General features: G+C 36.2%; 1 protein-coding gene across 4 annotated transcripts in view; it reads left to right on the top strand.

Annotated features, from left to right (window-relative positions):
• SORCS2 (sortilin related VPS10 domain containing receptor 2) overlaps nt 1-12,773 on the top strand; it is a 1,375,930-nt gene that overhangs the window by 1,157,797 nt on the left and 205,360 nt on the right. For all 4 annotated transcript variants that reach the window (XM_001372355.3, XM_056802395.1, XM_056802396.1 and 1 more), the window contains one exon: nt 10,908-11,087. In XM_001372355.3, the coding sequence (XP_001372392.2) occupies nt 10,908-11,087 (180 nt within the window). The remainder of the gene's footprint in view (nt 1-10,907; nt 11,088-12,773) is intronic.

Below are 12,773 nucleotides of genomic sequence, written 5' to 3'. Positions count from 1 at the left end.
TATTAACAGAAGACAAAATGTATTTAGATAAGAATAAGTGATCTAGCCTTAAAGGATATAGGACATTAGAGGAGAGAGAGATAAGTGCAGGGAAGGTTTCATGGAGGAAATGGGTGTTGGACTGTATTTTAAAGAATAGTCAAGAATTGAGTTAGAAATGGGAATAAAATGAGGTATTCTTAAACTGGGGTATATTGATAATGATAAAAATAATGGCTGACATTGGGCTTATATTTTAGAGTTTACAAAATGTTTGATATTAATTTTCTAATATTATCCTTTGTTGTTATTGTTATTCAGGGATGTACTCATTTGTGAACTCATTTGGTATTTTCTTGGCAAAGATAATGGAGTTGTTCACTATTTTCTTCTCTAGCTCATTTGAAAGATAAGGAAACCGAGGCAAACAGAGTTAAGTGACTTGCCTAGAGTTAGAATCTCATCTCAGATACTTATTAGAATCTCATCTCAGATACTACAGTAAGTTCTGAGATGAGATTCTAACTCAGGAAGATGCTAATTTTTTCCTTATCATAACCTTTTAAGATCAGGAAGGTAGGAATTACTCCCATTTTATAGGTCTGTAATCTGAGGTTTATGAATATGAAGGTATTTGCTCAAATTCACAGAAATAGTAAGTCGCGGAGCTGGGATTCAAACCCATTTCTTCTAATTATAAGTCCAGGATACTTTGCTCTTGTTTTCAGGGAAGAGTATCCGAGATGAGCAGGATGTTTTAGGAGAGTGGAGTAGGGATAGCCAGGAGACCAGTCTAATTGGAATGGAAGCAAAATTATAGACTCATGACTTCAGGAGCTGGAATAAAACCTTGGATGTCATCTTCCTGCTTGAAGGCATTTTCTAAAGAACAAAAGCAAATAATCTTGGATATGAATTTATGCCAGTTTGTGGAAGGCCTGGAAAACTAGATTAAGCCATTTATGATATCTTCTTTGTTAAAACTGAAAAAGGCATGAGAGGGCACATGGCATTTTTCAAAGTCGTTCAGTGATTTTTGGAGAGCCACAAATTTACTCCCACATCTCCGGACTTTGAGGTGAGTCTCTAAGCCTGACATTTTTCCAGAGAGAGCTATAGACCATGACCAGCCAGGCATCAAATGGTATATTGCTTTAGGGTACTCACAGAAAGTGACATTGATCCCTCCCATGGGACTGTTTTTTTGTCACAAGTTAATAAAACTATGGAGAGAGGGAAACCCATCTCAAATCCTTCTGTTCCACAGAATACAAAGTCCTGAGACAGACAGGTGAGATAGTCTGACAGGGGAAAAAAGAGAGATTCAGAAATTTCTTTCCATTATTAAAAGCAAGCTGTTAAAAAGTTCCCAATTCACCATTTTAAAAAAAAGTCAAAAGGTAGATTGCAAAATTAAATTTCTCAGTTACAAAATTGTTTTATGGGAAGCATTATGTATTGGCTAATCCTTCATAGGAGGACAAAATTAGATGAATAAGAAACAGATAATCTCTAACAAAGCCAAGAGCAGTTCTCAGAACAGCCTCAATATTTAATGCAGTTATTCCTGTCCTCAACTTTAGGCTTCATCATAGAATCTTTGAGTTAGGAGACACCTAGCATGGAGGCAAGCTGCAGCATGAATCTGCAATGTCCTTGAAAAGTGACTATTTCATCCCCTTTTGAAGAACTCTGGTGATGGAGAATTGACTACAACTTTCCCCTCATCCAAAACATAATACACACCTAAAGTAGCCTGTCTCCTTTATGGACAGATTTTATTACTGGCAGGTTTTTCCTGACATCAGATTGAAATCTGCCTCTCCCCAGATCCTCATCATTGCTCCTGGTCCTCCTTGTCAGTGCTAGGTAGAACAAGGCTGATCTCTCTTTATATGGGGCCCTTCAACTATGCCATCTGCCTCAAGTTTCCTATTCCCAATTCTCTGAGCTGATCTTCCTTTGACATATTTTTAAGATACTTTCCTTGAATATTCTTCATTCATTTCATCAATTTCCCTTTCAAAATATAGGGCTCAGAACTGAATATGGGATCCAGACATGGTCTGCAGGAGAAGACAGCAGAATTAGCATCTCCTCATCTCTTAACATTAGAATCCTTTTCTTTCACAGTAACTCTATTAATTACAGTGTCACCCCAGTGACCCACATTGTCATCATATGAACTGTAGTCTAGTTCTATCTTCCCCATGCTGTATTTCTAGGGTTAATTTTTAAACCCAAGTTCAGGATTTTGATTTCCCTTGGGGACATATAGCATCCTTCTCACAACTGTAGTTACGGATACTGTACTCAGACATTCCTATCTGAGTGACAAGTCGCGTTACCTCTCTGGACTTTCCTTTCCTTAGCTCAAAAATGAGAGTCCCAGGCTAGATGCCTTCTGAAGACTCTGCCAGCAATAAAGCTCTACTCCTTTAATCCTATAACCTTATAATTTTATCGTGTAATATATGTACTGCTAACTGGGGAAAGTTCCCAGAAATAACCCGCGATAATAATCTCACAATGTTAAATGAGTGGTATATATATATATGGGGGGTATGTATATCTATGTATGTATGTATGTATGTGTATATATTTATGTTTGTATAGTATGTATATATATATATACATGAGAAAATATTTTATAATGTATATAAAATTATCTATAAATTTATGTTAATAACCACTGAAAATAGGATTTGTTAAATATTTCATCCAATTCAGCCTAAAAATATTCTAATTGGACTACTTTCACAAAAAGAAAGTTAGAATTTCTTTTATTTAGTAGGAAGAGTTTGGGATTTTTATTTCAATCTGATATATGCCAGAAACTCATTGTATGACCCTGTGAAATTATTTCACTTCCTGGAAATTTTGTTTTCTCTTCTCTAAAGTGGACATAATATTTTATGTCACTTATCAGCTAGAGTTGTTAAGACCACATTAGAGAAATGAATCAAGGATTTTTTTTCTAAATATTAACTTGCTATAGAAGAATGCCTTTTGTGGTAGCAAAAAAAGTAGAAGTTGGGGTCCCTTCCTATTGAGGAATGACTAAACAAATTGTGCTATCTTAGTTGAATGGGATATTATTTTGCCATAAGAAATGATGAAGTAGATAATATCCAAGATGGCAGATTAGGGGCCACCCAGCTGAACTCTCCCAACATTCACCTTCAAACAACTTCAAATCATGGCTCAAATCAAATTTTTACATTTTAAATTACAAAGCAGACAAAAGTTAAGGTGAGATATTATTCTAGCCTAAGAAAACTAAAGAGGTAAGTAGGAGTCTGTAACACTGTGGTGGAGGTATGACAGAAGTCACCCTGGAGTTCACACATATGATAGCAGCAACAACAGCTACAAAAGCATCTACCAGAGCCTGAGAGGCCAGAGATGATAAGGAGGAAAGAAAATTGCTCAGAAAGAATTTACAGAGGACCCTTTACTCACACTGGGTATAATTGGCACTGACGGATAACTCTATTGCCTATGCACAGTTCAGGGTCACCCATCTGGGGCAGAGAATAGAGCTGGTGATAGTTCACTAGAGAGCAGGACCTTGGTCACAGTACCAAAGTAAAAAGGAGAATTTGTGGCTGCAGAGGACAAGCGTTTCTTCTTGGGTAAAGACCAAAGAATAGTGACTATACCTCTCCAAAGTACATGCCACCTTGGAAACCCCCCAAACTTCCAGATAACCATAACTATCTCTGAAAATAGCAACACAAAAAAGTCTGAAGCTTAGTGCCTCCCCACTTCCCAGTGAGCAGAGCCAAACTTTAATATAAAGTTCAAAGTCAGGAAAAATCTGGGAAAATTTACAAACAACAAAAAGGAACTTGACCATTAAAGATTATTATGCTGGCAGGGAAGACCAAGATATAAAGTCAGAAAAATGCAACAATGTGAAAACAACTCTCTGAAAAAAAAATCTTAGAGACAAAATGCTATTTGAACCAAAGCCCAGTAAGAATTCCTGGAAGAGTTTACAGAAGAGATAAAGAGGTAGAGGAAAAATTGGGAAAGAAATGAGAGTGACATAAGAATACTATGAAAAGAGAATTAATATCTTGTTAAAAGAGGCACACAAAATATATTGAAGAAAATAACATCTTTAAAAACAAAATTGACCTAGTGTTAAATAGGCACAGAAATTCACAACATTCAAATGTTGTGGAGGCACACTCAAGATCCCACAAAATTTAGTGGCATGCATGTTAAAGGAGCAGAGGGCTTAGAGTATGATATTCTGACAACCAAAAGAGTTTAGATAAAATCAAGCATCATCTATGTAGTGAAACTGAGTATAATCTTCAAAGGAAAAATAGATATTTAATAATAGATATTTTTGGGGGCAGCTGGGTAGCTCAGTGGATTGAGAACCAGGCCTAGAGACGGGAGGTCCTAGGTTCAAATCTGGCCTCAGCCACTTCCTAGCTGTGTGACCCTGGGCAAGTCACTTGACCCCCATTGCCTAGCCCTTACCACTCTTCTGCCTTGGAGGCAATACACAGTATTGACTCCAAGATGGAAGGTAAGGGTTTAAAAAAAAAATTAAAAAAAAAATAATAGATATTTTTAAATAGCAGACTTGGTCAAATGAAAAAAGAGTACAAAATCTCATTAAATAAAGTAAATTCTTAAAAATTAGAATTGGGAAAGTGAAAGCTAATGACTCCATGAAACACCAAGAAACAATAAAACAAAGCCAAGAGAATGAAAAAATATAGAAGAAAATATGAAATATCTTACTGTAAAAACAACTGATCTGGAAAATATATTGAGGAGAGATAATTTAAGAATTACTAGACTACCTGAAAGTCATAATCAAAACAAAAACCTAGATATCAAATGTCAAGAAATTATCTAGGAAATCTGTCCCGGTATCTTATACCCAGGGGATAAAGTAGTCATTGAAAGAATCTACTGATCACCACCTAAAAGAGATCCCAAAATGAAATACCAGAAGTCCCTGGTTAAGGAGAAAGTATTGCAAACAGCCAGAAAGAAACAATTCAAATGTTGTGGAGGCACAGTCAAGATCACACAAAATTTAGTGGCATGCATATTAAAGGAGCAGTGGGCTTAGAGTATGATATTCTGACAACCAAAAGAGCTTAGATAAAATCAAGCATCACCTATCTAGTTAAACTGAGTATAATCTTCAGAGGAAAAATAGATATTTAATGATCTGGAGCTAGATAGTGGCAAAAAAAGCTGCCAGCTGTCACCATTCTTGTATTTTGCTCTAGATCAGTGATCTCCTGTGATTTCTTTCTGCCCCAATGTTTACTAGTGTTGGTACCCAGTTTCAGCCCTCTTTCTGTCCTTGGGCTCTAGAATGCTCCTCACCAAAGTCCTGTCTGTCTTTCTTGGTTTTCCTGGCCTAGAAAAATAACGTATTGTGTTTTTTTTTCTTTCATTCTTCAATCAGAATTCAATTTGGTTCATTTTCAAGATCTTTGTGGAAGAAATGTGATTGGAAACTAGAATGTGCTGCTTCCTCTTACTCTTCCATCTTTAAAATTCATCAGCTAATCTACTTTGGACAAAGAAAAAGCACCAAAATAAATATAGATATTCCTTGCTATCAGAATTCAATTCCCATCAAAAAAAAAATACCTTTCATCTAAATTCTACTTCAGTTCAGGAGTTAGTAATGTGTCCTAACAAAATATCACTAATATTTATGAATATTGATCCTTTCTTAACATTGTCCATCTCCAGAAGGGAGCATGTGGATTTTCTCACATACGAATATATCCTTAATTTGTAATGCCACTGAATGAAGTCTAGCTTTCCAGGTCCAAATTCTAATAATTAATGTCATTCCACCAAGTAACTGTTATACCCATGAGGCCAAATTTTCTGTGTTATATCAGGACTCCTTGTTCACAATGATTATATTAGCCCTGCTTTATACATTTGTATACAGACATTTTATGTTTTGGATTTTATTATTGGTTCCTTTCTTGTATGTTTTCCCTGAAGAATTACAGTCATGTCATACTACTATTTATTGAATGAATGGAAAAAAATAAGAGCTACAAGTTTCATGGCAGAGAAAAGACCAAAAAGAGGTGTACAGGACCTGAAACCAAGATTTTATAATGGGAAAATTCATCATTTATAGCCCAGGATAACAAGACAGAAGTCTAAATTACAGATTGAGGGGGAGGCTGGAATTACACAGAGTATGGCATTCCATGGTCCATGTTCTATCTGCTACTTTCTGGGGAACCAGGCTTATCATACCTATTTAGTGAGTTTCATCCCTTCTAAAGCCATCTTTATTAAATTCTCACTGCTCTAGGCAAATATTATGCTTGGTTTTTTATTGTTGTTTTATCAGCCTTTCTTCATTGTGCTTCATCCATTGCAAAGACACTATCCATCATTCTTCTATTTTAAATCCAGAAATCTGAAATCCATTCTCTGATACTATCTTCTTACTCATATGTTCACTTGTCAAATCTTCCTTTCTCTTTTGACTCCCATATTACCTTCAGTTCCCAAGAGTGATAAAGGTGCCATCTGTGTCCCCAAAGTCTTCTATTTTGAATCTAGTACCTCATTACACATAGCAGAAATTTTCAGTCTCTTCTGGTGGTGGGTGACATTTGTTCCCATATGAATCACCTCAATTGGGTATATGAGTTTTTGAATTTTAGTCTTTTCCATGTGATGGCTCTCTGCCGTGTCTTAAATAAATGCCCACCCCAGAATGCTTGTTCCACTGTCTGATTCTTGAAGGAGTCATGACCCTCTGAAACAAACATGTTCTGAAATAGTGCTGCTACTCATTTCCTAAGCCATACCAATTACATATGCCTTAAATGAAGCCATTAGCTTTTAATTTACTTACTCAGCCGAGCCTAGAGTTAATCTATTAAGACATTTTTTAAAAGAAAAGAAATAAAATGTGTACTTTCTGAGGCAGAGCCAGGCACGATATTTGACAGCATACTGCAGCATGTCAAATATTCCCAGCCACCAGTGAGACAAAAAAAGGCGCCAAAAAAAAAATAAATAAAACACTTTCAGGATGCCTTGGCAAGGCAAGAAATGAGCAAAAATAGAAAGTCATCATCATCCACATTGTCATCATCATCATCGTTATCATCACCAAACATGCATATATACTACTTTCTTCACCACAGCCCTTCAAGAGCATCATTCCCATTTTTCAGATGATAAAAATAAGATGTAAAAAAGTAAAATGTCTTGTCAAAGGCCACATAACTAGTTAACAATGAAATCAAAGGTTAATCTCAAACTTTCCAACTCTGAGTTTATTGTGCTCACAAGGGTTGTACTCTCTCTCTCTTGGTAGTTGTTTCCCAGCTATCAAGTCACACATAATTAAAAGCCAGAAGCCTTTACCAAGCCTGGCCATTAATGGCTTCACAACAACTCTTTCAGGCATCTGCTTCTCTCTGCTTATTCCAGATGCCACCCCAGGTCCTCATCACTTGGTCTCTCAGGCTCAAGACTCTTCCCTCTCCAATTCACCCTCCACACAGCTACCAAAGTGATGTTCCTAAAGCAGAAATCTAACCAAGTCATTCTCCTGTGTAATAAATCACAGGGGCTCCCTCCATATTACTTCTAAAATTAAATACAAATACTTCTGTTGAGCATTCTAGCCTTACTCTCCTACACATACCCTGGGAATCTAGCTAAACTAGCTGTCATATTATTCTCTAATAGCATTTCATCTCCCATTTTTTGTGCCTCTGAATGGGTTGTCTTCTTGGGAACTAGAATACTTTACCTATTCTGCTCTGTCTCCAAGCCCCTATCTTTCTTTGAAACTCTGTTCAAATGCCATCTCCTACATGAGGTCTTTTCTAATCCCCCTCCCCCCAGTGGCTAGCATCTTCCCATCAAGTAATCTATTTTCATATATTTTGTAAATGGCTATATATGTACCTGTACCATCTCCAGAAGAATTTAACTGCCAAGAGGGTAGTTACTATGTCATTTGTGGCATCTAGCGTAATGCTTAGAACATAGTTGGTACTTTAAATCCACTGGTGAATCAATTCATTGATTTCCTGAGGAAAAGGAATTCATCTTACTCAAATTAAGCAGAAAGGGCAAAATTGAGGCTATTGGATAGAAGTTTTAGTTCTATATCTTCTTTTAACCTTTCTTTTACCATACCAGTTCATCTCATGGGTAGTCTCTCTTTCCTCTCAACTCCTGCCTTGTGCTTAAATCTAAGAATCAGACAGCCTAAATTCAAGTTCCAACTTTGCGAATCACTAAATATGTGACCTTGGTTGATTTATTTACCCTGCCAAGGCTTCTGTTTCCTTCTCTGTAAAATGCGAGAAATGAACCAGATAATCTCTAATGTCCCTCTAGTCTGTAAATTTATTATATATCATTGGTGTTAAATTCAAATGTAGCATATTAACTTAAAAGACAACAAATTAGCATCATCTATGTTATATTCTATTTTATGCATATTGTTAAACATTTCCCAGTAATATTTTTGTAAAAAAAATTTAAACTCTGTCTTAGAATCAACATTAATTAATTAATTAATATACGGCATTGTAAATTAGTTCTAGGGTAGAAAAGTGGTAAGAGCTAGACAGTAGGTGTTAAGTGACTTGCCTAGACCCAAGATAGCTAGGAAATATCTGAGGCTAGATTGGTCTAGTTACATTTTAATCTGATTTGGGTCACACTGCTACTAGCCAGTCAACAGTCATAAATTTGACATTTCTAATCTATATCATCCATTTGACACTTTTGTCTTCTAGATTTTATGTCTCTCTCTATATGGATCATCTGTCTTCTTGGAATATAAACTCAGTGAGATTCATGATGGTATCTTATAGATATTTCTTTATCACCCCAGGTCCCAACCACAGGCATGGTCTTGAACTTGATCAGGGATTGACATTTGATGATTCAGTTAAACTAGATAAAGGAGTTACTGCAAACAAACTTCCCCCGAGAGAGGGGCAGCCTGATGAGCATTTTCTCTTTGTGTTCCTCTGGGTTCTCTTCATTTGATAATTGCACTAAATTCAGTCACTACACATCATTGTGATTAGGTTTAGTCATTCCATTCTCTCACAGAAATGCCCTCAAAGACTGAAGACTTGATCTTAGCATTCTCAGCTTTTATAACTGGCCAGTGTTAAAAAACATCCATTTACAACACTTTTTCTGTAATTCCTTAGAAAACACGACTATATGCTTTGCCTTTTTTCTCACTGGTGGCCTTTATTATAAACATGCCTGCCAAGAACACTACCCACATTCAGAGAAAGAACTGTGGGAGTAGAAACACAGGAGAAAAGCACATGACCAATCACATGATTTGATAAGGATATGATTGAGATTTTGGTGTTAAAAGATCTATATTTTTTGTTGTTATCTATTTTATTTGGCATTAAAAGATCTATTCCAAATAGGAATAATATGGAAATAGGTTTTGAACAATTATATAGGTATAACCCAGTGGAATTGCTTGTCAGCTCTGGAAGATGAGGAGGAAAGAGGTGTGTGAAAAATTATGAATCATGTAACCATGGGAAAATATTCTAAATTTTAAAGAAAGGAAAATAAATAAATAAACTTGCCTGCTTCCTTAAAACTTCTAGTTGAATCTATTGTCTAGGATAGTGACTTTATCTGGAAAGCTACTTTTCCATCATCTCTCAATGTTGACTTCCTAAGGTCCTCCTCAAAAAGATTCCTCCTCTTTGATACCTTCCCATAAAGGACTTTTTTAGTGGGAGAGATCAGGCAGCTGAGTGTCTAGAGTTTGGAAGACTTGAGTTCAAAATATGGCTTTAGGCAATAGTCATGTGACCTTGTTTGCTTCAATTTCCTCAGCTGTAAAATGAGCTGGAGAAGGAAATGGAAAACCACTTTTATAGTATCTTTGTCAAAAAACAATAAAAACAAGTAAGATCATGAAGAGTCAGACACAATTGAACAACCAATGGAAAGAACACTGGATTTAAGATCAGCAAACAGGGTTTTTCAGAGTTTGAATTCCAGCTCTACTTCTTATTCCCTGTGTGACCTTTGCCATGTCACAATCTCTTTGGGTCTGGTCCCTCATGTGTCATAGGGGATAGGGCTAGATAATCTACAAAGTCCCTTCTGGCTCTTAATGCATTGAATGTCCACAACTTTTTCTGTCTCTGATCTCATAGCTCTTTGAGCATCACAAATTTTAATTGCATCCTATTTATTTGTCCATATGACTTTTTCAAACTGAACCTGTAATTTCATTGGCATCTGACATTCCCAGGGAAAAGTCTTTACTAATGCAGGTTGGCATTTGCACTGCCACTTACAAATATGTGGAGTTGTCTAGCCACTGTGGTCAAGTGACTTACGTAGGATCACACAGTAGTTGTCAGAGATAAAACTTAAATGTAGGTTCTTCAGACTCAAGTGCTAATTGCCTCTGTTTCATCTACCCCAGAGTTGAAGATGCTAAGCAATTAGAGGGTAAGAACTGTGTCTCATGAAGCTCTGTATCTATTCCAAGAGGTAACACAAAAGACTGAGTAAAATGTTTTTTGAATGTTGAATAACAAAAACAGAAATGTCTCTTCATATCAATGTTTCCTCCCTTTAATCAGACAAGGAGAATTACCTAACCAAATGTGTTTCCTTTTTTGCCTTAGCAGCCAGAAAGCTCTGGGCCAAATTCCATGCTTAGCTGTAGTAGCTAACTCATCCCAGGTGCCTGGTAACATCTACTTCCTTGCTCCTTTTAATTAGATTTGTTCTGTTTATATTGTCCTGTTTTGTATTGTGTTAGATTTTACAGGGTGCCTGCAAGCTTTTTGGAGGTAGGTGGGTTAAAAATCCTCATTAGATAAATAAAATCATGCATCTGATCCATATCAGCTCATTTTCCATTTCTTTCCTGGCAGGACTTGCAGATTATCAGCACTGATGAAAATGAGGTATTTGTGGCTGTCCAAGAATGGTACCAAATGGACACGTACAACCTTTACCAGTCAGACCCACAGGGCGTGTACTATTCAATTGTGCTTGAGAACGTTAGGAGCACGAAGCAACCAGAAGAAAACGTCCTGATCGATATCCTGGAGGTATACTACAATACACTTATAAATGTCCTTGTGTTCTGTCTGGTACCTGTGTGATCTTTTGCTAATCACAATCTCTGTGGACCTTCATTTGATCAAATATGCAATAAAGTGGTTGTAAGGTTCCTTCAAGTACTAGTTCAATATTCTATGACCCAGTGCTCACTATGTTAAGCAACAAAGATGAAAAATGGCACAATGGAGGCAAGTAGGTAACACAATGGATAGAGTTCCAGGCCTGAAATCAGGAGAACCTGTCTTCAAATCTGGCTTTGTGACCCTGGGCATCTTACCCCAATTGCTTAGCCCTTATTGCACTTTCTGTCTTAGAATTAAGGCAGAAAGTAGTTTGTTTTGATTTTTAAATAACACATTGTATGCCCTCATGGAGCTTCCAGTCTATTAAGAGTTTATAGCATGCATATCAATAAATGATATGGGAAGGAGAGGAATGGGCCCAGAAGAGAAAGTAGTTTTGGAAAATTTGAGAAGGATATTTTCTGCTAAGAGGAGCAAGGAAGCTTTCAGGAGAAGGTGGCACCTGAACTTATCCTTGAAGGAAAAAAAAGGAATATGACTAGCTGGATATGAGGAGGAAAAGCATTTTATGAATTGGGTGATGATCTGAATGAATGCACAGAACTGAGAGATTGGGGAAAGAGTAGAGAATAGCTAATACTCCAGTTTGGTTGCAATATAGAAGTATGGAGAGGAAAATGAAAAAGTAAGTTGGCATAATATTATGGAAAACTTTGAATAATGAATTTGACTTTTATTGAAAAAGCAATAGGCTGTCACTAAAAGACTTTCAGAAATGGAATGATATAGCCAAACTTATGTATGTTGAAGTTCATTTTGGCTTTTCTATTAAGGACAGAGTAAAGAGAAGAGACATGGAATCAGAGAAACAAGAGACAGGATGTCTATTAACCTACCCAAAAGACTATGAGTTCTAATCAAGTCAAGAATTAAATTCCTCAATGTATTTTCATTAGAAGATGGAATATCTAATTCTTCTCAATGGCAGCAGTATAAAAAGTTAAATTTATGTATGATCATAATTTTAGGCTAAGATTTTCATGCTATTTGGTGAAAAATCCAGTCCTGGGGAATCCCATTGATATAGGGTGCATGTGAAGCCTTACCCAAACTAGTTAGGGAGGAATAGCAGACATAGGAACCGATGTGGATTATACTTGAAAATAAGATATGACTGAAGGATATTCTATTTCTGAGCTTGTCATAAAATACTTCCTTAAGTGGAATGATCTCTCTGTTTAATGTTCACTGCCATTTACCCAATAATATTTCCTAGATCTTTAAAAGGATATCCACCACTATAGAAAGAACAGACTAAATGCAAATTCATGTGTACCATTCTTCACTTTGTTTCCTCCACCAATTTTTCTTTTAGATAAGCCATATGTATCTTCTTTCACCACATAACAAACATGAAACTATATATTGTACATTAATACACATATAACCTATATCATATTACCTGCCTTCTTGCAGAGGGGAGAGAGGTAGAAGAGAGGAAGAGAACAGGGATTGTGAAATGTCAGGAAGGTATTATTAAAACTTATATGAACATACAATCTTGAAAAAATAAAATTTTAAAATTAGAAAAAAAGAACCCTAAAGTTGGCTACTTTGCCTTTCTCTATATCAAGAGTTCTTGATTATTTT

The sequence above is a fragment of the Monodelphis domestica genome, chromosome 6, assembly GCF_027887165.1.
Source record: "Monodelphis domestica isolate mMonDom1 chromosome 6, mMonDom1.pri, whole genome shotgun sequence".
Lineage (NCBI taxonomy): Eukaryota > Metazoa > Chordata > Mammalia > Didelphimorphia > Didelphidae > Monodelphis > Monodelphis domestica.
The sequence above is the reverse complement of the archived record's forward strand: the minus strand, read 5'-3'. Positions and strand labels throughout refer to the sequence as shown.